General features: G+C 45.1%; 1 protein-coding gene across 2 annotated transcripts in view; it reads left to right on the top strand.

Moving 5' to 3' along the window:
* Positions 1–24,876, top strand: part of LOC117592263 (5-hydroxytryptamine receptor 2A) — a 60,440-nt gene that overhangs the window by 26,448 nt on the left and 9,116 nt on the right. Inside the window, exons 3-8 of one of the 2 annotated variants that reach the window (XM_034285922.1) lie at positions 1,397–2,159; positions 2,218–2,955; positions 5,235–5,368; positions 7,563–7,672; positions 19,672–19,861; positions 19,928–20,065. In XM_034285922.1, coding sequence (XP_034141813.1) covers positions 2,135–2,159; positions 2,218–2,955; positions 5,235–5,368; positions 7,563–7,672; positions 19,672–19,861; positions 19,928–20,065 — 1,335 coding nt within the window. In that variant the 5' untranslated portion in view covers positions 1,397–2,134. Of the gene's footprint in view, positions 1–1,389; positions 2,160–2,217; positions 2,956–5,234; positions 5,369–7,562; positions 7,673–19,671; positions 19,862–19,927; positions 20,066–24,876 lie in introns of both variants that reach the window. The other variant, XM_034285921.1, reaches the window with a different exon arrangement.

Genomic DNA, 24,876 nt, shown 5'->3' with positions numbered 1-24,876 from the left:
ACCCTCAGAATCCCACAGTTTGAGGCTTGTACTATCTGCGTGAGTCTATTATGCACTTGTCCAAAAACCGAATTCCCCACTACACAAGGAACTGGCATTCAGCAGCCATCCATCGGGCGCCTCTACTCGTGAATATAACCGACAAAAGCTTATCCAAGTGCCAGCTAATCAAGTGGTGGAACAGTGCAGCACGGGTAAAGCCCTGCAAGTCGTCTTTTGTGCCATTGTCTGACAGACTCAGCGACTCAACGGCACTGCCGCATGTGAGGGAATCATTTTAATGAGCTGTACATTCAGTCGCTCTCCAGGCTGGCTTTTCGGCTTTTCTGTTGCCCTGTTTCTGCTCAGTATTCCCATGGCTCTCAGAATAGCTCACTTAGCATTTTATCTGTGCAATTAGCAGTGCAGGCAGGCACCAGGATGCTGCCTGCAACTTTTAAACAAATCCAATTGCAGACAGACACAAGCACAAGCCCAGCCAAGTCGCGGCTGCGAGACTCTTTTGCGATGCATGGTTAATTTTCTCATTAGACTCAATGCGATAATTGCATTTTGGGGAAGTTCGAGATGGAAGTTCTGCTTCTGGGATTGTCTGGGTCATCACTGCAAGTCTTATCCTAGGCCATGCTACATCCATGTTGGCCATGTTCCCCATTTTCGGGCTAGAGTGTGTTCGGTCGGGGACTATAAACTCAGCTGGCATTAAATATGCAACATTCTCGCTAGCTCGGGGTTTTATGGCGCCACACTAGAGTGTGTGTGTGCCATACGATGACATTTTACCAGGCGCTTGACAGCTCCCTCGCCTCGCCTCGCCTCGCCTCGCCAACGCTCTTGGGGCATTCGCTTTCTTTCGTTTTCTTTCATTTTTATGCGTTTTAAATTTATTTTGCTGAAAGGAGGCAGCCGCTGGCAATGGCGCCTGTCGCACGCACGCCGAACTTCCGACCCGCACATGTGGTGGTGTGTGGCAGATGGTGAGAGAAAGGGAGAAAGGAAAACAAACGCTTTGCTTGCCTGCCAGTCTCCATTTTTTTTTTGTATATTTATCGTGCCAAGTGATTCTGTGTAATTGCAGAAATTGCGTTAAATTATTTAACAAGCGGACGGGAGGCGATGTGCGGAGAAACGAGGCAGTTGTAGCAGCAGCAACATTTCAAATTCATTTACACTCTCTACGTACGCACAATGCAAAGAGGAAATTGAATTCAATAAATTTTGTTGCCAAAAAGGCCACAGACCTACAGGAAATTATTTTCCAGCAGAAACATGAGAATAGACAACACAAAAACACGAAACGCAAAACGAATAAAAATTGAATTTATCTTTCTACAAATATTTGCTACTGGTCGATGGAGAATTGAATGTCTAATTTAATTTTTATTGCAGGTTGCAGGTTGCAGGTTGACGGCCCAGCATGCAGGCAGAATGCAGCAATTGGCTTTGGGGATAGCCGGATGTGGAATTGACTTTAAGGATATGAAAATGGCACATCAAATGGGCGAGCACGAAGCCAAACGGAAGAGCTTAAGTAAACCATACAAAAAACAGTCCCCAAAATAAAAGAGAGTACAAAAACAACAGCAACACAAAAGCAACACTGCCGGAACAACAGCAGCACAATAGCAACAAAAGCAGCCTCAAATCAGCAGAAGGAAGTCGCAACAGAGCGAAAAGAAAAGAAAAGTGAAAGCCAAAAGCCGAAAGCCGAAAGCCCAAATTGTAAATGCTCCGTGTAAACACTTGAAAGCTCGTTAGGATAATACATCCTGTGCCTGACACACACACACACTGGGAAAAGGAAGAGCGGCGGCAGGTAGGGAGACGCTGATGAGGGCATCTCGTTGTGTCACGATGCGCTGCCAACAGTGTCTGAGTAGCCACCATCAGGACAAGCTGAATCAGCAGCAGCAGCAGCAGCAGCAGCATCACTGCCAGCACACCCACACACACACAAGCACAGGAGACACACAGCAGGTAGAGCAGCAGCAGCAGCAACAGCAGCAGGACGAGTGCCCGTTTCAGGCCATTGCCATTGCATAGTCGCGCTTCCGTTTCCGTCTGCTCACTCGCTTGCCTCATTTCCGCTGCGGCTGCAATTAAGCGAAATAACCCCCGAAAAAGCAGCAACAAAATGGCGCACGAGACAAACTTTAATGGTGGGTTATCATGAGAGTCTACTCTTGCTGGCACAGCCTTTAAATCTCTCTCTTTTAGATGCACTCGACTACATTTACATCGCCAACACGATGAATGATAATGCCTATCTCATAGCCGAACCCCAACCCGATCTACCCGATGACGACCACGACAAGGAGCAAGAGGATGAGGACGATGATGAAAAGTCGCTGGAGGTGCAGGACACAAACAACAATAAGCAGCGAAAACATTACTACGGCTCTGTGCCCAAGAAGAGAAAACATTTTCCGAGCACCCTAGGCATGAGTCCGCCTACCACCGACCATACCGCCGCCCCTACCTCACCCCTGACCACAGCCGCGCTGGCGGCAGCAGCTGCCAGTGCCTCGGTGGCCGCCGCAGCAGCCAGGATCACAGCCAAGGCTGCACACCGAGCACTGACCACCGCAGGAGGATCCCTCAATGGCAAGGAGGTAGCCATGGCGACGGCAACGGCAACAGCAACAGCAACGACGCTCCAGCTCATTGATCTGGACAACAATTATACGAATGTGGCCGTGGGCCTGGGGGCAATGCTGCTCAATGACACACTGCTCCTGGATGGCATCAGCAGCAGCAGCAGCAACAGCAACGACTCAATGCTGGGCCTCTTCGGTGTGATGGTGAATCAGAGCGGGCAACTGGATACGGCCAATGGCAATGGCACGGCCATCAATGTGACGACAAGCGAAGTGGCCGAGGATGATTTCACGCATCTGCTGCGAATGGCAGTGACATCGGTGCTGCTTGGACTGATGATACTGGTGACCATCATTGGTGAGTAGAGCGACGAGCAGGGAAGGGAGGGTTCTACTTAAGCCAATGCCCAAACATAGACATAATTATTTCAGTCTCAGTCGCCACCCCAAATAAATTCCTCGAATGCCAGTCTCAGGCACGCGCCGGGGCCTTCCACTGGGGCCTTCCCCCACCGCCTTCAAATCCGTGGGGACTAAGGCAAACAATTCAATAAGAAGGCAGCCCGACTTGATTGGAGGGTGGCAAAAAGCAGATGTAGGGGCCGAAGAGCTGCAGCCTTGCCTTGGCTCCTCAGTTGTAGATAATAAAATACGCGTAACTGATATTTATGATACTGGCAGAGCATTTTATATTATTTATTATTGCTGTTATAATGGCTCAGAGCAGCAGCTTCAGCCGAGGCATCGGCTCAGTCTCAGTCTCAGTTATTAATAAGGCGGCTCAATGATGGGTAGAGAGCACAACGACTGGGACTGGGGACTGGGGACTGGGACTGGGACTTGCGGATTGCTTTTGTTGCCGGCTACATTCATTACACGCATTTAGCCATAAATCCGATGGCAAACAAAACAGCGCCACAGTAGCGGGACAGGCATTCATCTAGGCAAGGACACGCCGCATTAAAATTGACAGTCAATCAATCAATCAATCACAGTGCCCTCCCTCATCCAATGCACACATTTCCACGAGCTAAACTTTATGTTCACATTGTAAAATCGAAAGAAATGTATACAAAAAACCAAAACTCAAACTCAGATACAAATGAAAACGGCACAAGGCACAAGTGAAAGTGGAGGCAAACAGAGAGAGCTTTCAGCGGAAATTGATTTCATTAATTTAAGTAGATTTCATGTCGTTTCATTTAAAACGGCAACAGCACAGCAGAGTCGAGTCGAGTCGAGTCAAGGAGGCGAAAATAAATGTAACGACGAGCGCTGCTTGCTGGAAAGTGTGCTGCGATTTTCGTCCTTCACGCGATGAGACTTTCCATTTGTTTCTCCACTGCTATTTTGCCTTAATTTGTGTTTATTTAGTTGGATTTCTTATTGCCTCAGTCGGTCCTCCCGTTTCTCTTATTTTCGTCACATAGTTTTTTTTTCCCCTCCCATTTTTCTCATCACTTTTGAACTTTTGAAGAGTTTTTGTCGCCGTCTCTCGAGCATTTAGCATTTAAAAAGAAAATGCTAATTTTAGCCAGATTGCTTGTCGCTTTTGGTCACTCCAAACCAGCAGCAGCAGCAACAGAAAGAAAAGGAATCCCGGAATATGCCACTGCTGCCTGTGGGTTGTGGGTTGCCTGAGTACTTTAAAGGGGGAATTTAATAGAGAAAAATGATGATTTATGAAGCAAACCTCGCGCTGCACCTGGCAGGCATGACGCTTGTCTACTTGCCTTCGCTTTGACACTCAAGTATCTAATTGCATGTGTCTTGCCCGTGCCCGTGCCCGTGCCCGTATCCGAGTGTGTGCACACAAATACAAGTGTGTCTCCAGGCGGCATATGTTCGTGTGTGTCGCTGGTGGCACTCAGCCGGCGACTGTCGGCGAATTCAATGCCACAAATTGCATGTCTCGCACCTCCAGAGTGTAGCTCTGCATGGCAGCGCCTGCACTGCTTTCTTTTACACCTTCAAGTGGTGGGCCCACAAGTAGACGTCGTGACAGCCAGTGGGCGAAACAGGAAAACCCAAAACTTGCAGACATCAAGGTTGGCTGTCTTGTCTTCCCAGCCTCTCACATGCTCTGCCCCACCACCCCCTGAGTCGGGGGCTTTTGGGCTAAAGTTTACGACAGTGCGATTAGCTCATGTCGTTTATTTTGGCTTTTGTGAACTTTGTCTTTGTCTGCCAAGTGCAACACGGGTGCAAGGGAATGCATTGCGAGTGCAACTGTAACAGTGCCATTGCGGGTAAGACAAGTTTAATAAGATTCTCATTTCATTTTGGGGCCACGGCCCTCGCCTCGGTGCCTCATTCGAAGAAGAAGTTTGCCAATTTTCGAAAGGAAAAAAAAAGTTTATCTGTTCTCCGTTGCGGTTTTCGGGGTTTTTAGGGTTTCATTTTGTTTCGTTTCGGTTCAGTTTCCACCACCGGAGTCATCGGTTTCGACTTGGGACGTAATTGAATTGAAAACTTTCGGTCCCGAGTCAATTTTCGCAATTAGGCCGCTGAAAGCCTCTCTCTCGCACACATTCGCCTCATTCGCTGGCAAAGTTTTCGAATCACCATTTGATTGAGTTTCGCTAGATGCTCACTGCTCACTGCTCACTGCTCTCTTTTTGCTCTCTACCATTTCAGGAAATGTGTTTGTTATAGCTGCCATCATACTGGAACGAAATCTGCAGAATGTGGCCAACTATTTGGTGGCCTCACTGGCCGTTGCTGATCTGTTTGTTGCCTGCCTGGTGATGCCCCTGGGAGCTGTATACGAGGTGAGTACGAGAGAGTAGTGTGCGGGGATTTATTAAAGCATAGCAAAGATAGTTCAGTGTTAACTAAGTTGCCCTGATGAGACGCTCAATGATCAGCGATAAGATGCTCAGTAGCACTCCGACCACATAGATCCAAGCGGCATTCGTGAAAAATGAGAGCGGCAACGGCTTAAAGATACGCGTGTCCAGTGGCAGCTTCTTGATGCCTATGACGGCGCGATAGTTGTCAAAGCCCATTCGGTTCCATTTTAACAGCAGGCCCGACTCAAAGATCCGTTCGTAAAAGCTGCCAAAGACAAACCTCAGCGGCGACTGCGTGGAGATGGGCAGACGCAGGAGTCGCGCTGCGGTGCAGAGCTCATTTCCGATCAGGCGGAACTTGGGCACTTTGAGGTGCTGCTGATAGAGGCTCATGGCACGCCAGTTCGGTGTCCGCACCACGTAGGCATAGCTGTAATTCAAATCAACAAAATGCTGGAACATTGTCTTCGAGTCCACGACACGCAGACGACCGGCTAGACTGCGCGGCAATTGATTCTGGTGGAAGAGCAGCGGCACGGTGGGATCATTGGTCATAATGAGGAGGTCACTGGCTTGCATGGTGGCCAGATTCGTGACGGCTGGCTTAAATACACCAGAGGTAAGGCTGGTGGCCAATAAGCTGCCAGTAACACTGATAAACATGGCCATGCCGAGGAATGAAAACACTTCCATGAATTTCTCCGGCAAACGTAGCCGAAGAAACTCCCTGTTAGGCATGGGAATGCCCAATGTCAGCCGCAGGGCGCTCAAAAGTGCTCCCGTCAGCGAGCGCCGGTCATTGGCCAGGTACTTGATGGCCGTGTACCACAGGATAAACACGACGAATATAACATTAAGGGATATACCGAAAATAATGAAAACGTAGCTCATCCACGGCGCTGGCACGCGATGCGGCACCAAGAGACAAGTCCTCGAGTCGGCCAACACGGGACACGTCTCCGATAGGCTGGCATCGTCCACCAGATTGGCTACCACATCCACAATACGACCGCGAGATTTCTTTGAAATTTTGTAATCAGAGTTCTGCTGCCCCTCGATGGGCAGGATGTCCATTGTGGCATTCATGTTGAGCATAAACTCCTGCAGCATAATACCAATGATGCCACCAATTCTGATGTTTCCCGTTGAGTTGTACTGCAAAAGACTGGACTTGAATGACCAGAAACTGGTGATTGCTCTCCTCGAACTTACCCAAAACACATTTGGCATATCGTTCATGACCTGTACCAGGATCCTGTAATTCTTCTGCCTGAGAATATTCTGAAAATTGTTGTCGTGATTGTTCATCCTCTGGATGGTCATGTCATTCGCGATGTAATAGTATGCCCATATCTCGTAAATCTTCTCACGCCGGAAGACCAGAAGGCAAAGGCCAAAATGCTGGCGCAGGCACATGCCAAAGAGGATTCGCATCTCCTTGGGGCTGAGGTACTTCAACTCCTCCTCATCCGTGGCTGGTCGATGCAGAAAGAGAATAGTGAAGGCACTCTCACTCAGCAGCGTGTCATTGAGGGCAGAGAGCGTCGGATCGTCCAGGCCGGTGAAGAAAGTGACTACCACATTAGTTGCCTTCAGGTAGAGTCGGTTGAGGGGTCCCAAGTTCGATCCCACAACGTACAGCGGAGTGTGAAACTTCTCCATCAAACGCTGCTGAAACGAGGGCATCAGATCCATGTGCCCCGTGAATGTAATGAAGTTCCAAACGCCATTACGATCCACGAATTCATTGAGTATGTCCAATACTGTGCCGATATCCTCGTCTGCACTCTGCCTGGCTGCAGGATGGTGTTGCCACCCCAGTTGGCCGGCGGCCAAGAGTAGGCCACCGCTGCAGAGGCACAAACTTATCCACAGGATCCTCATGGTTGATTTTTGACTGCGAACCTTTGGCAGACAGTTGACCCTTTATAAAGGGTTTTTCGCATACGAACCCTAGCCCAATCCCTGCTGTGTTTGCTTTGTTATTAGAAGCCATTATATTTTACATTCTGTGGTGTACCACGTCGGCCCCTTAAGCGCCCCTTTGGATGGGGATGGGGATGGGGATGGGAGTTAGCATCAAATTTAATAAGCCATCAACTTTTATTGTCTATTTGACTAACCAACTTAATGGCCTCTTATCTTCCACTCGCAACCGCAATCCCGCACACAGATCAGCCAGGGCTGGATACTTGGACCGGAGCTGTGCGACATTTGGACATCCTGCGATGTGCTCTGCTGCACTGCCTCCATTCTGCACTTGGTGGCCATTGCCGTGGATCGGTAAGTAATTACTTGGAAACTCTAATTCGAGCTCGAGAGCTTACACACATATCCAACATCCTCATCCATTTGATAAATTGCCTCAAAAGTCTACTTGTAAGTGGCTTGTCTTACAAGCCAAGCCGTAAGCTCTGTCGCTCTCTCTCTCTCTCACACTCACACTCACACTCACTTATGCATGTACATGTATGAGGCGAATCAATCAATCAAGTTTTTAACATGTCAAATCTCTTTACAAATCCACTTGCACGGCAAAAAAGAAATCCGAAACCCAACCCAAAACAGGCGAAAATAACTTGTAAACATTTGAAGTCGACACAACCGCGGAAATACCCTACAAAACTCTCCCAGAGCAGAAAGAGTTCGAGTAGAGCAGGGAGGGAATTTTAAAAGTTATTTTTGGTTATTTTTGGGTAGCCTCAAAGGGAGTTTATTTGCGAAACTTAGTTTGAGGTTTCGCTTTGGCAAGCTTTCCAATCAATCGACACACACATACAGCATACATGTGAACCATTTCCTTCCGCTCCATCCACACTACGCTCTGATGGCTATATCAATTTAAAATATATATATGTATATCCACACTGTGTCGTGGCATATGCCATAGAAATGAATAAATATACGATGTACATGGGAACATGGCTGGCTGCATGCCATCAATCAATTTGTGGCAAACATTTCAATCAATCGATTAAAAAACAGTACGCAAAATGGCAAACAACCAATGGCAACAGCCATGGGCTGACAGACAGCATTTATTGTGTGTATTTTCATTTCGTGTATTCAAAAAGGGTGAGAGTGAGAACGAAAGCCAAACCCAAACCCAAACCCTCCAATGTCAGTCTAATTTTCGTGCACTTTTCCACCATTGACAATGGCAAGGGGGCGCCGTAAAGCTGGCTGGCAGTTTTACGGCCACTTAGCTGCAGCAAGATTGCAGCAATTTCCCAATCGTCAGCCCACACAGCTCGCACAATCGTATGGCGGCCGCCCCACTGCATCGATAGAGCCAGACCCAGAGGAATGGACGGACCAACCCATGACACTTTTTCCATTGTGCTTTTAATGTACACTCAAATGCAAAGGCAATGGCATGGCGGTGCCCAGTAATTTCCAAAATGTTTGCTGCACTTGAGCGGCTAATTTCATTTTATTGAGGACATTCCTTATCGGTCCGGGCCTAACCAGAGCCGTACCATTCAGCTCCGCGCTGTTTGCAATTCCCCCATGAGCTGAAATTAAATGGCCGCATTAATTGGCTAAGCTGCTGGTCAATGCGGGCCAATTATTTCGAGGTTTCAATTAGAGCGCAGACCAAGGCAGCCATAAATAATGCAAATCGCTTTCTTTGCCACAGAAGCGGCACGAGCGCAGAGGTGAGCCATGCTGAAATTTCGGCTATGGGGCTAATTAAAATTTAGCCACAATTTTTGTGGCTGGCCACCCACGGCCATCGAATGCATTCAGCTGTTGGAAAATAAAATATTTTTGCTGTATTTGATTTTTATTTAAGCCTTTCGAAGCGAGCGACATGCCTTTGATTGATTTGCGCTATTTGCTGTATGGAAATTTATGTGTGTTTATTTGCTTGGCACTCGATAAAGATTATTTTTCCTTGGAAACTCCTCTGGCTGGCTGCTATTGGCATACGGTCAGGTACTTATATGGATGAATGGTGGGGATGGGATGTGTTGCTATCGCTGATGTCTTTGTGATGCGGCTGTCAATTGGCAAATTGAAATGCTGGCTCCGCAAATTGCCTGTCAATAAACAAAGCCAAGTGATGCCTAGATTTCGCATGCATATCAATCAGCTAAAGCCACGGCCTTGCCGCTTACAGCTTACAGCTCAAGCGGTCATGGTAACGGGCACCGGCAACGGCAACGGCAACGGCGGCTCACAAATGCCATTTGCCTGTCAGCTGGACACCAAAAAGAAGACACGAGTCTTAGTTCACATTATGATTGTGTGCGAGGGAAGCACTTTCATCTCCATCTTTATCTCCATCTTCTAGGGAAAGTATGCAAATGACGAGGCATGACAGCAGAAAAGATTTACGAAGAGTGGCAGTGGCACATCACGATGAGAGCTCGGGGAAACAATTACCCGAGAAAGACTTACGGGGCACATTTTATTTGTTAGTTGTCACTTGATATTTAAAATGGAAAGTCTTTGTTTTATCGCCAAATGAAATGAAAATTAATGTCCTTTTAAGCAACAAGGCAACAGAGCGACGACCCAGAGCGACTCAGAGCGACAGAGACAGAGACAGAGACAGAGCTTGTGCATTAATAAATTAAGTTTGTCAAACGGTCCTTGCCCTGCTCTGCTCTTGTCCTCTTCCCCCGCTCAGAGCAGCCAACTGAATGATAAATAGTTCCTGAATTTCGACTACAATAATATTTGCAAGTATTTGTCGTTAGGGCTGCCGAATCGTTGACAGTGTGCCAGAGCCAGAGTAGGAGAATGAAAGTCGGACTGGGTGCTGGGGGGGGATGGGGGCGAAACATGGCAAACATTCTCCAAGTTCATTTTCCATGTCAGTAATTTTTAAGCAATTAAGACAAAGTGCCAACAATATTTACAGAAACGAGAGCCTGGACCAGAGAGCAGAAGCTGCGAAGGCAGCGAGCAGCGGTGGAAAAGGTTTTCGCCTCTTTCTTCTCTCCCTCTGTTTTTTGTGTGCCAGTAGAGTGACGACAAATGGCGCACAGACATTAATCTTTATGCTACTGCTGACCCAATGCTCTGTTTCTGCTTCTGCTGCTACTTCTGCTGATTCTGTCGAATGTCGAATGTCGAATGTCGCTCGAATATATGCACATACATAACATAACAGGCTCTACTCCCACGCACACACTCACACAAAATCCCCCAAAGCGATGTGCATAAATTTCATGCTCTGCTCTGCATGCTGCTGACGTCATTATTAGTGGCAGTCGGACAGCCAGAGTCTGTCTCTGTCTCTGTCTCTGCAGCCACCAGAAATGATAAATGCCCCCACGGCTTTTGTGTGTTGCACGATGCCCGAAAAGCATTTAAATGCCAAGTTTTTCCTCCACACTCTGTTACAGTTAGTCCCTGGCCAGGTCTATGGTTGGTGCCGTGTTTCCCTGATTTGCCGGACTCCTAACCGCATGCTGGCCAACAGTTTGTCGGCCACTGCCAGCCTCGAATGTTGCTGTTGTCAGTGCAGTGGGGTTCCTGCCTGTTCATGCAACAATATGCGCCAACAGAAGGCTCTGTGTTCTGTAGTTGTGTGTGTTTTTGTTCACACATTTATGACATTTTCAATTAAGTTTACATAGTTTTTTCGTAAATATTTCACCATTTAGCACTTAAAACGTAATTACATGTTCATAACCCGATGGCCCTCATCGATGGAGTCTGTTGTGGATTCCATTCCACACTCCGCTCCACACAGTGTTTGTTTGTGTGTGTTTTTTTTTGGTGCTTGTTTGCACGTAACCGCTACACAACAACAACAATAACACCAAGAAGCATAATGGACAACAACAACAACGAACGAGAATGCAGTGACACGGCGACCACAGTGTCCGTCTGTCCGTCTGCCCGTCCCTTGTCCCATATGTAATTGTAATTGCTCTTGTCAGAGTTATCTCTCTCTCTCCCTCTCTCTTTTTACAGTTAATGCGTGTGGTGTGAAAGCCAAACAGTGAGTGCAAAAAGTATGAGAACGATTTAATAACATTAACGGGGAAGGAGTTTTCCAGTTTTTGAACGTTTTTTGTTACGCAGAAGCATAAACACCAGGGATTAGAGCTTAATTTAATCTAAACAAATATTGAATATAATATATATAAACTTTATATACATATAGTACACACGTGGCAGTGCGGCTGAGCTCATATTAGAAATGGTAACAAATTTTTATTCACTTAACGCAAATGCGAAAACTTTTGCACGGCACTGTTCGTGCTATTTGGATGTTCGCTTGGTGCACAAAATGCACATTGTACTTATTTTACATAATTTTCATGCTGTCGCGGAGCATTTTAGGCAAAGCTTGGAGCTTAACCTCGCCGCATTTCCCTGCTGCCACCACAATGCCACAACTTTTATGTGCAGCATGTGGCAGAGTGTGTTTACGGTCTGCAGGGATGTGGAAAGTTTGGTAATTGCCCAAATGTTGCTGGAATTTTTGGCCCCCATGTGTGCGTGCGAGTATCGAAACAAGCTAAGGCTGGCAGATTAGGGATTGGCCAAACAAAGGCATAACCTTAATTAAATTGGCAGTTAAACAAACGCATTTAACAGTATAATTAGTTTTCGTGGCACACACACGAAAGAGAGAGTAGACGTCGGATTCTCCGAGCAAAGCAGGAAGAGAGCAAACACAGAGCCGAGCAGAGTACGCTTCATTTGCTTTCTACATTTGATTTCACAAAACATACTCTTAGTGTAAGCGTGTGTGTGTGTGTGTGCAGTCCCTTTCAAATGTTTAACGAGACAAAGTGGCAAACAGACGACTCACGATGTTGACTACGAAGATGACAGGCAACCCCACAAAGGCAACAGGCCTCCCAATTCACATCAGAGCAAACACACAAAACCAACCAGGCAATAAAACCGGATATGTTACTAAGACATTTATGTTATCTGCTAATGTCCCTTCCCCCCGCAGTAAACAGTGTTTACCCAGCACTAAATACACACAAAGCTCTACACTGAGCGGAGCACAAAACAATAGAAAGAGGTTCCTTGAATGAATTGAATGAACATAATGGAAATTCGTTGTTCGTTTAATTAGTTACATTTATGGGTTTAGTTTAATGGATAAACTAAGCGCAAACTTTACTTAATACTCTATTTAAGTAAGTAATATCTCTGGCGCAAAACAGTCTTCAATCCAAGAACCGACTCTCCCTTTTGCTGAGTGTAAACACTTGCACGTACACACACATACACACGAGAATGCACATAGTGTATGTATTACATGTCGAAAAGGTAATAGTTTCAACGACATTTGCAATGAGGTGTTTGTTACATTTAAAGCTCACATTCTGCCTGCTGCTCGGATTAACTTCCCTGCAGAGTGCGGGTGTGTGTGTGTGTGTGTGTCAAGTCCATAAAACAAGCAAAGAAAAGAGACAGAGAGAGAGAGAGAAAGAGCAAGAGAATGGCTTTAAGTGCTGCGTTGTGTGTTCGCTTATAAAATTTGTGGACTTATTCAATCTCGATTAGCAGAGAGCTTGACATAATTCTAATGATTTATGTATTTACAAAATGCCTCAATCAATATTTACGACTACACACAAATGGCCTATGTATAGGTGAGTGTGTGTGTGTGTGTGTCAGCCATAATTATGCCAAGCATTTAAAGGTCTGAAGCAGAGTTAAACCAAAATTGTACCTACATTATGTGTAATAAATATTGGCCCACAATGGAGTTTCAAGAGGCGCTGGAAACCACTTCCTCAATCGAATTGATTCTACATCCGATTGTGGGGCACAGAGTCGAACTTTTCAAATGAAATGTCAAAGCAATTATACGATAAACTGCATAAAACCACGGACAAGCAGGCAGCCAGACAAAGAGCAAAAAGCGAGAGAGGGACTCAGACTGAGATTGCATGCAAATTGTCATTTAAACTGGAGCAAGCCACGAACCCTAAATGAAGGTTAACCAGAGGAGAGAGAAACGTAGAGGGAGAGCTGGACCCACCGCAGCCAAGATGAATTACAATTCTATAACTGTCGCTCTGTGTGTGTGTGTGTTTTTGTGTCTGTGGCTAACCCCAAAAGTGCGTAATTTCAATTTTCAGGCAAAATGGGAAGTTTGTTTCGTTTCTGTTGCTGGGTTTTTTGTTGCGCTGCTTGTTTCGGGGGCATAAATCAAAATAATGACTGCCTTGGGATGATTAATCAGTGCGAAAAACTAAATTGAATTTCAAATAAATCAAATCAAACGGAGGCAAATGGGCAAAACGAGCCAGGGACCGCAGAATGTTGTGGCTGAAGGCGTGACCAAAGATAAATTGAAATTTTCCAGTTAAATTAAAAGGCCACAGAACGCCAGTAGGGAGCCAGGCTTAAAAAAGAGAGAGAGAGAGAGAGAGAGAGACAGTGCATTAGAAAGCTAAAATACTCTTCGAATCCTTTTTGTTTTTGTTGTACATTTATTTCTGATATGAAAATTGCTTTTCCACTTGCATTGAAAAGTTTGCGGCTTGATTAAGCCATAAGTAACTGTCCGAGCGTGTGTTTGCTTTTGCTTGTGGGTTTGTGTGTGTGGTAGGTAGCCTCTGTGTTTATTTTGGAGTTAAGCACAGTTTTGCCTAGTAGCCATGTGATTAATGGTCGAATTCGCACAAAACTTGCCCGGGAAACTTTGCCACGAAACCTCCTTGTGGTTTCAGAGCCAAAAACAGAAGCAGAACGAGACCCCAAAACGAAACCCAAAAGGCAAACGGGCAACAGAGCAGCAGAGCAACCAAAGCAGTCAACAAGCCAGGCAGTCAGGCATTCAAGCAGCGACAGCTAGCCGGTTAATCTATTGTTTGGTTGGACCCCCCAGCAACACCATCTTCCATTGAATCTTTTTGGCCAATTCTGTATGATGGTTAACATGAAATGCCACTTTGTGCGGACATTGTCTTTGCTCTGCTGCTGTTCGGCTCTCCCTTGGTGGCATTGCAACATGCAAATTGCGGCATTATTGCTTCGGATAAGCTTAAGCTTATTAAATATAATTAAGAGTCGCTTCCGTGACAGCCCTTGCTGCGCCCTTCTCGCAATGCAATGACCCACGCAATTATGCAAATTCAGAGAAGAAAAACGGGCCACAAGTTGCTGAATTTTAATCGATTTTATCGAAAACCTATAAACTGTCCGTTCCCTCAATTTGTTAACGTAAAAACAAACTTACATTTAACAAGTAAATGTAATTCTTACTTGAATTTATTAGAGTTTTGTCTGCATAGGAATGAGTGAAAGATTTTGTGAAGACTTCAAAATTCATGTTGATTAATATTCCTTTCGAAGTAGTTTCAATTGCAATGCGTCTGCTTCGCAATTATTTGCACTGCGCAATGATGGCTCCAGCCAAGGGCTTCCTGCACACAATTACAGGGCATTGCAGACTGAGGTCTGAGGCGGAGGCAGAGATGCAGACACATAAGGCATAAGGCTCGGTGGCAGGAAGCGCAGCAGGGCAGCCAGACAGTAATCAGCACAGTCGGATGCATCGCAGAAATATCAGGAGAGTAGCAGCATTTCCTCCATTTCGGAGGGTTGACAGTGCCAAGCAGACCCTGCTGCTTGTCTTTTGTTTTCTATTTGCAATTTACATACGTTTTTCCTAGGCCTCCTTGCTCGCCGTCTGTTTGCCCCGCTTGTGTGTCTTGTTGTCTTCTCCCTGTCGTAAATTACAATTGCGGGCCTCCACCCTCAGGGCACGCATAGGCCACGCACGCATCTCTCTCGCTCTCTTTCTGTCGTTTTTATGGGGCAAGGGGTCCTGTAATCAAGGAAAGACGCAGATCCTGCGCCAGCTGTGCGGCAACTAGGAAACTTTTACCCAAGCCCAGGCCTCATATTTTATGAACATTATTTCTCTTACGTTTACTTTTTATTAAAAGAATAAACCAAAACATGCAGCAGTGCCCTCTTCTATGCGGAAATTAACCGAACAGCCCAGGGCGGGAGACACAATATTCAAATAATTATTTCTGTCTCTGTTATGCCAGGAACTTTGGCTCGCAATATTACATTTTGTTGACCAAATAGGAGCACTTGAGGCCCAGAAAACTGCCACGTTTGGTTTGCCACGTAAGCACGTTTTAAATTGAATCTCGCTGTGGAGACACTTGGAGCCAAGTAGCCCCAGGGAAAACAGACAAGTACGAGACAAGTGGACAACAAATATGAGCAAAAGAAGATGGGGATACATTAGGGGCTGCCAGGAAGAGACAGGCAGATACTCTTGATACACTCAGCGATCCCAATAAAGCGGATTAAATGCGATAATGGAGTTCAACAGCGTTAAAAGAGTTTCGTGGAAAAGTAATGGAGCGGAGTGCGCAATTAAATAACAATCATACGACACATCGAGCCACATTGAAACGGCAGTGAATGTAAAGTGGAAGTGCAGCATTATGCAAATTTATGGAATCAACAGCGTGAACAATGCCCAATATTTATGATTAAAGCATGAAAGGCAGCTGCTGGAGAAATGCTCAAAATTCTATAATGTTATCAGCTGACACATCGTCTCAATTTCCTTTTAGCTCTCTTAGATTTGATGTATTTTTCCTTAATGAAAAAGTATTTTCAATAGCTTTGCCGACAGGCAGGCATACGTATTTTGACAGCATAGAGTTGAGAGCGTACCCTTGGAAAAGCACTTACAAAACAACAATTGGGGGTGGCACAACCCCACACAAGAAACATTATCTTCCAGCCATTGTTTTGTTTTGGCTTTGGAATTGTTCGTACTGCACACAACGGAGGCTTTTGGGAAAGAGAGCGAATAATTTTTGCAAAAATTTAACCATTCCACAGATGCCGCCGCAGGGCGTAGTACAAAACAAAACTATTACATGGCACACACGTACACTCCAGACACACCCCTGCCATACGAGTGATGGCTGCTGCTGCTGCTGCTGCTGCTGCTGCATTTTGCCCTGTTGTTCGTGAAACAAAAACATATCGAAAAAAGGGTCAGCCGCAGGTGAAATCTCTTCTTTATGCTTATGCCTTCGTTTCTATTTTTTTTGGTTGTAGTATTCGTTGGTGTTGTTTTTTGCTTGCCCCACGCTGAGCTGCTTTCGAATGTAATGCAATCGATTAGCTCTCCGGCAGTTGGGCAAAACAACAACAACAAAAAAACATAAACCATGAAAGCAAACATCGGGCGACAGGCATCAAATATGCATTGAAATGGGAATTGCAAGGGACCCACCGATGCGATGCCTAGATAAATATTGACTCTCGCCACTTGACAATGCATATTTGAATAGCTATAAACCGTATATAAAAATTCAATTAATTATGAGCAGCTTAAAAGGGATCCCGTCGTGTGTTCGTGGCTTTTGTTGTAAATGGATTTTTGCTAATGCGTTTGTGGCTTTCCGGCAATTTCCTTGAAGCGCTCGCAGTGGGGTCCAATGCATCGAGTTGATGGTTTTAAAAAGTTGAAAAAATGGTGCGGAGAGGGGACTGTGTAATCCTCTTAAACAGGAACGTTCAGCAGATTTTGTATTTTGACAGACAATTACGAGTGGATTACCCAATAAGAAGATGAGTCAAAATTAAAAGTAAAACCCCTTATGGGATAATAACTCATGATTTGATGTCCCTCTTCCTGTTTCGCATACCCAGAGACAAGTTAGAAAAAAGAGCGAATGAATAAATTGTGTAGAAAAAAAGAGACTTCTTTTATAACTCGTGCACACATGCCACACACTCAGAGGATGTCACGCCCCATCCCTATCGGAGGCAGGCAGCTGTGAGAGTAATGAGCTTTTTGTGTGCTAGGCGCAATTTTTAAATGCATTAAAAAGTGTTACACTCGAGTGCCGCACATTTATCACACACACACAACCAGCAGCGAGAGGGGAGAGACTAAAGTCGAGCCTCTGTGGGAGAGCCGCATAATGGAAAAAATCGCATTTAAATTGTTTGGCTCACAAATAAATTGTTATAATTCATCACTCAACTTAACTTGGCGACGAAAACGTCTCTGAAATAAATTGATTGACTTCAATTCAATTGAATTTTCACAGCAACGACAGCCAGCCAGCCAGCCAGCCAGCCAGCCAGCCAGCAGTGGGTGGGTGGACCCCGTGCCAAGTGCTGAACAAAAATTATTATGCTTTTTCCGTATGAGTTATATACATGAATTGCGGCTCGGCAAATAATGCTTTGACAAAAGCATGACAGACACTTTATTAGGTTTCGCTATTAATTTGCATGGATTTTTCATTGCGTATGCGTACGGCACAGCGATTCCCACGAAAGGCCAACAAAAAGTGTGGAAAACACAGAACAAAATATATATGTATTCAAATATATTTTATGTACAATGTTGTGCTGTGCATGGAGTGGCGCGCAGTGACAGCAAAATCACAAAATTCCATTAATTTGAAGCAGTCAATCAAAATTGGCAACTCAAAGTCGATTATATTATGCTAATGAATATCTGGATGGCCATGGACTTGGACACCAAACTTGCTCCAGACAGATGGGCACTGCCGGTAGAGTCAGTCCCGAGTCAGTTGCAGAAGCCCACACAAGCCCTCAGTGTCTCTGAATCTTAATCAGCAGCAGAGTCGGAGTCTGCCAAAGGCCAGACATATGTACATAAGTCATCGACCAGCATCATCATTCATTATTATTTATTATTTGTATGGCAAGCACATGGCATATGTATGAGGTGAAGAGTCAGACAGAGAGCGAAAGGAAGTGCAACTTAAAGTCACTCCGGAGCACTCCCCTAGAACAACAAATTAACCCGGTGCCGCATTTAGTTATGCGAACTTGCTAATTGAGAGACATTTCATTGGTGCACTTAATTGTGCTTATTGTTTATATCACATTTATAAAGCTGTCATTTCAAGTTTAGATAAATGAAGTTATGCTGAAGTGGCCATTCGCATTCACATGGGTCCAGTCCATCTGGCAAATACTCACATGGCATCCTGTGACTATTGGCCATCTCGAGTGCTTTGTCAACTCAACTAATGGTCGATTTCTGGGCGCAAACATAACGCTTGCCATCTAGACAGCGTGCAATAATATTTGTTTATGCAAATTGAATTTAATTACAACATAAACATGCGCATTGACTACCCGCTTTGACTCTGCTGCTCTGCTCCTCTGCTCCTCTTCCTTCTCACAATCCAGCCATGTGGTGCCTCCTGCCGAGTCTCAGGTCTTGTCAGAATGTGAGATATTTGGAAAATTTGCGGTTGCCTAGCGTTAATTTGCAAAAGCCACAGCAAGGCACAAGAATGGATGCCGAAGTGAAGACAAATGAGATTAAGGCGCAGCCAGTAACCTCAGAACTGTCTCCCTCTCTCCCATCTCTGCCTCTGTGTCTCTGTCTTTTGCTTCTATTTCTACCATATTTTACTCTTTCTGTAGCTATTAGCAATTTAATGGCAACATCATCAGCCGCCGCACACATTAAACATCCTTTGGCAACGGCATTGAGTGGAATAGTTACACACCGCACACACACACACACACACACACACACAAAATGAGAATTGTTGTCTGTGTTAGTGCATGCCTCATGCCACGTAACGTTTTAAAAACTCGTTTAGCCATGTTGTTGAACCCAAAACCAAGTGGAAAACTAGCTCACAGAAGCAGAAAAAGCGCGTAGTAAAAAGGGAGACACGAATACAGAATGCTCTTATACAACCCAAGCCCAATCTATGCCCTGCTAGACTCAATCTCTACACATAACATAAAAGGTTTGACCTAGCCTTCAGCCATCCACTCCTACACTCGCAACAAACTCCTGCCAAGAGCCAAGTTACCTTCCATTTGTGTTGTACAAAAAATGGAAATTTCAAAAATGCCTCAAACGCTCTCTCACACTCAGCCACACCCACACACAGAATAGAGGCATAGATACATAAACCATGTTTCGGCAACACAAATACAACACAGGCACAAAAATGGAAATGGCTACAAAAAGCTATGAAAAAGTGAGAGACGGAAACTGAATATCGAACACGTTTCTTTACTCTGCCCGCTGTATGCCACATGCGGCTCTGCCTCGCCACGAATGTTTGCGCCCAGATTTATTCGGCATTTCATTTACATTTATATGTACGAGTAGGAATGTACATATGCACATAGCAAATACCAACTGATATACACATGTATGTACGAGTATTTATGTGTAGAGTAACTAAACGCCCATGTTTGAGTGCTGCAATTGTAAATAGATTGTTGGGGCATGTTCTTTAGGGTAACATTTATTTGATTCCACGCTTACAGTTCCTTTTTTTGTACTCCATTTTTAGCTACTGGGCGGTGACCAACATTGACTACATCCATTCGAGGACCAGCAACCGGGTCTTCATGATGATCTTCTGTGTGTGGACGGCGTCGGTGATTGTCTCGCTGGCGCCGCAATTTGGCTGGAAGGATCCGGACTATCTGCAGCGCATCGAGCAGCAGAAGTGCATGGTCTCGCAGGATGTGTCCTATCAGGTGAGGACAGGCGAAAGCCCACTGCTGCCATTTGGCCATGATTTATTTTCGCTATCCCTTGCGCAGGTTTTTGCCACCTGTTGCACGTTCTATGTGCCGTTGCTGGTTATCCTGGCGCTTTATTGGAAAATCTATCAAACGGCCCGCAAACGCATTCATCGTCGACGACCGCGGCCGGTCGCTGCGGCTGTCAATAATAATCAGGTAAAGTGCAATTTGGATAATCGCATCTCTCTCTCTCTTTCTCTCTCATTGCAAATGCCTGCAAAGGGGGAGGGAAACAGGGCTATATTTACAGATTTTGTAGGCTTAACTGTAGCGTAAATTACCAGCTAAAAGCTTTCACCGACTCGAGTGCCGTGAGGCCACACCCTGTATGCCTACCTCGAATATTCTCTTACGCTTTCAAGGCAATGTCTGCTGAAGCAACCCCCAGTAGACGCGAGTTGCAGCATCTTGGGATGCAGACCACAGCCTGGCAATTGCAATTATGCACTTCAACGATGTTAACCGCTTTGCGGCCACAGCCATAGCATCGACCCAGAGATAAGGGTCAGTCAAAGGCCAAACCGCAGGCAACAAGGAGAAGGAGAAGCACAAGCTGCCACAGCCACAACCCTTTCATTGCACATGACTTGCGGGATGGGCGGTGGTCGGAGAGTATGTGGCAACGACGCTTTTCCGCTTAAATATGCATAACATACTCTCTTAGATTAGGCGGCCAAATGGGAATTGGACTAGGACTTTGACTGTGATTGGGACTGGAACTGTGGGCAGTAATTAGGCAACATCATCCCAAGTGATTAAAGATGCATTGCTTAAGGGACCTTGGACAACGAATGAATGTATGCGCATATCCTTGCATAGACGAAAGAAAGGAGAAATGGTCTTAAGTTAAGTATGCGCCACGTGTACATTAAAGCCATCTCGAGCAGTCGGTTCAAAAAGAGGAGAAAGTTGAGCGATAAGTGGCAGCCAAGGAAACTGACAGATTGTCTTGACTTCTTTGTGTGTGTGGCTCTGTGTGTTTGAATGTTTTTTTGGCCAGAAGTTTCTGGCTTAATGCGGCAGCTGGTCAAACTAATACCCGAACTGTACACCCAGAGGATAACTCTCGCAAAAACTCTGGACAAATTGCAATTTTGTTTTTGTCCAGCACACCCCCGAACATTTCAACAATTTTCAAGTTGTGTGTTCGTGGGGAGGGAGCTAAAGTCATTTTTGGTCTGCTCAACTTAAGCCGAAAGAAAATTAAGATGCAGGTTAGGGTATCCGGCAACTGGCAATCTATTATTATAGGCTCTCGGCTCTCTCGGCTCTCTCGGTATTTTCGTCCCAAGGATTCTGAGACATTTCCTTGTGGGGCGGCCGCTACTTAGCTTAAGCTTAGTGCTTACTAAATGGAAAATGACCATTTGACGTAGAAATGTTTGCCAGCACTTACCTATACACGTGCACATGCACATACATATGTATGTATGTGTGGACAAAAGCTGGCCAAGAGAGACAGAGAGAGAGAGAGAGAGAGAGCTGGCAAAAAGTCATTGGAATCACAAATTCAATGCGCAAACAAGACAAGTTGTCCACTATTTGCCAATCGTACACATGTCCTGCCGCGTGTCTTGCCCACCCGCGTCCTCTCCCATGTGCTGCCCCTTGTCCTGCCACGATCTGGCTCCACATGCGTGCCTTAGTTACATGTCAACACACTTACCCGTCCAATCGTCCAAACGTCCAGCCACCTCCCAATCCACCGCACGACCCATACGCATCCATTTAGTGCCTAGTCCACTCACTCTAGTCCTTTCTATCCTACTATTCCCATGCCCTGGCATGCTTGTTGATTTTAAAATATATTTACCCTACACACAGACACACACACACACACACACACACACACACACCCATAGACGCACTCTCATTTGGAATACCGTACAGGAAAATAGGGGGGGATTGTCCTCAGAGTGTGTTGACTATATGATCAATTTTGAAAGATTTGCAAGGAAAGTTCTTGCGGTAAGAGGGAATAAATACATTCGAGATTCAATGGAAAGAGCATCTGTGGTTCGTCCCTCCCTATGGCTCCTGTTCAACTCTCTTGTTATTCATTGGGTTACTTTGACTTCGTTCTCTGCTAACTAAATGCTTTCAAATTGAAAATTGTTTTCCTGCTACTTGACGAGGGTGCAGCATCACACACAAAAGAAATATCCATACGAGTCGTCCCTGTCCCTGTCCCTGTCACTGCCCCCTCACCCGTCGCGCCTTTCAGCTTGTGTAGTGCGATGCCTAACTATAGTACATATTTACATATAACGATTCCGGTGGGAGAGGACATGGATTTTAAGTTAATTGCATTTGCTTTCGGTCTGTTTATTGGGCAAATTACTAAATAATTCGATGGTGCAAATGATTTAAACTGCAGTTGTGGCATAATCGAATTCCCAAAACTATCAAAAGTTGCCAATACTGAATAATTTAGCCCCAAAGTCATTCTCTCAGTGGGTTTGTAATTTTAATTGAAGTTTAGTTTTTAGTACACACACACACACACACGCACACACTTGGTGATTTATCAATTAACATATGACAGGGTGGAGGACGGGGGACGGGAAACAGCAAATGGCAAATGGCAATTAAGGGAAATTCGATCAAACATGTATTATCTGTAATTCGGCTATTGGCACTGTGTCAGAGAGCGAGCATCGAACCAGTAGATGTTATTAATAATTCACCAACAGAGGCCACCCAAATGCCGAATGCCCAGGGACAATCACTTTATGTAGATGGATGCTTGTCCAATGCTTGTCCGCCCACTAACCTGAACATCCTCGTGGCCAATACATTTGTAACAACATCTCGAACTGATTGCTCCCGATATTGACATAGAAAGAAGAGAGAGAAGAACCCGGCAGACACATGAGTGAAAGGCATATTTGTCCAACGCAACATCTGCGACACATGACGCCGACGTGTTTGAAAATATTCATACAAAGAAAACGGAGAAAACTGCTCAGCAAAAACTCTGAACATGCATTCAAAAAATTAAACGGAAAGTAAAGGCAACTGGTTGCTCTTTCCTTTTTGGGCAATGCTGTTATGCCATAAAGTTTTTGCTACTCTTCTCCCTCACCCAAGAGAGAGAGTGAGATCACCAAAACAACAACATGAGTGCCGTCTCTCTTTCCGATGTGCTCTCATTTGACTTTGACTTTTGTGTTCTTCCTCTCCTACGCCAAGAGAGCGAACGACCACTTGTTAATGCAACGGTGAATGGCGAGAAGGGGAAAGCGCAAAAACAAACAGCAAATGCATCAAGCGACAAAAGCAAAGAGAGGGAAGAAAGAAGAAGCCAGTGTGGGATATTTTGCTCTCCGCCAATGTTCTTTAAAATAGAATGTGTGCAGGAATTTATATTTACATTTTTGTAGAGTAAAAGAAATTTCTTGCCATCACACATCGCTGGGAAGCCGTTCTTGCATTTGATTTCATTTTATTTAGTTGAGATTTATTTTTATTTCCTTACTGGCTTTCCTGCTGGCTGTCCTGCTGGTCCCTAGCCCCACTCAAGTCATAAATTTTGTTGGCCAGTGTAGTTAAGACCAGGGCATTCTTGTCACAGACAGGGCCGACATAAATCGCATGAAAGACACATTATTGAATACACACACAGGCGGCGTCACACGCACGTTGGCCGCCATACACACATACATATTTTTATACGAATACATACACATGTACATTGTACATATGTATGTATGTATATTTTGAAAGCTGAACACATGTCCCAGGCAAGGAAAACAATTAAATAAGAAAACAATTTACATAAATTAGCCAAAAGTGCCAAAATGGGCTAAGGACAGAGACGGAAAGACAGAGGAACAGACAGAGAGAAAGACAGAAGTGTATCGTTTATGCGAACGCTTAAATACAAACAAGCAAAGAATCATAGAAGGCAGCAAGGAAGCCAAGAGATATGTGAAAGAATCGAATGGCATAGAAAGCACATCTACATAAAATACACATTGGGGCCTCGTGAGGTTATCCTCATCGTTATCGTTATTGCCTGCTGAAAAGTATGCTACACAAGTGTGGAGAACGCTTATCGCTCTTATCTCCCAATACACGCACGTGGTAAAGCCTGTTCGTGTGCGTGTGTGTGTGTGTGTCTTTATTTACTTTGGTATTTAAGCAACACGCAAGTACTTCAGTTTTTGCCATCTTCCAGAGACAACATTTCCCTTGGGAGAGTGCGAGAAAGGGCGGAGAAACTTCCCATCTAAATATAAAATGTTTACCCGAATAGCCTTGGATTTGGCCTTGGATCTAGCAAAAAATGTAACTCAAATTATGAAAGAATCTCGCCTGTGGCTGCTTCCCTGTAACGGGGCCAGCCCGAAGGTCTGTCTCGTGTCCTCTTTCTGTGCGCCTAATTAAGCACAAACTCTTTAATATTTAATAAGCCATCTGACCGTCCGTAGAGGGTAGCCCTGACATCTACGTCTCCCGAACCCACAAGACACTTGAGGAAAAGTTTATGCCCTTGGGCGAGAAGCAATTTCACCCACAAAATAAAGGTCACATGCATAGAGGAGCTGTAAATCCATTTAATACTATTTGCGCAAATATTCACACCATTTCTCGGATGTGGAACCACTCGAACCCGAACCCTTTTTCGGGGCTGCTCCTCAAGTTTCCGCACACGAAGGCAAAATCAGCATAATTTTATTTATTTAAAGCAATATCGACTTTCCAAAGGGTCAACAGCCACGACCAAGACGACAAAGATGACGATGCTGCTGTCCATGTTGTCCGAGCCAAAAGGTTCGACTACTCAATTACTTTAATTTGGTGGGATTGAAGGCAACAAAGAATCAGTGGCAAGAAATGTGTTACCAGAACTTTGATTACACTGCCTCCTGCCAGTCTCCTCTGCGGAAATTCTTAGACAGACGATGATTAAGAGCAAACTCTAATTATGCATAACACTTCATAGGGCAGTTCCATAGCTCAGC

This window comes from Drosophila guanche, unplaced genomic scaffold (genome assembly GCF_900245975.1).
Source record: "Drosophila guanche unplaced genomic scaffold, DGUA_6, whole genome shotgun sequence".
Classification (NCBI taxonomy): domain Eukaryota; kingdom Metazoa; phylum Arthropoda; class Insecta; order Diptera; family Drosophilidae; genus Drosophila; species Drosophila guanche.
The sequence above is the reverse complement of the archived record's forward strand: the minus strand, read 5'-3'. Positions and strand labels throughout refer to the sequence as shown.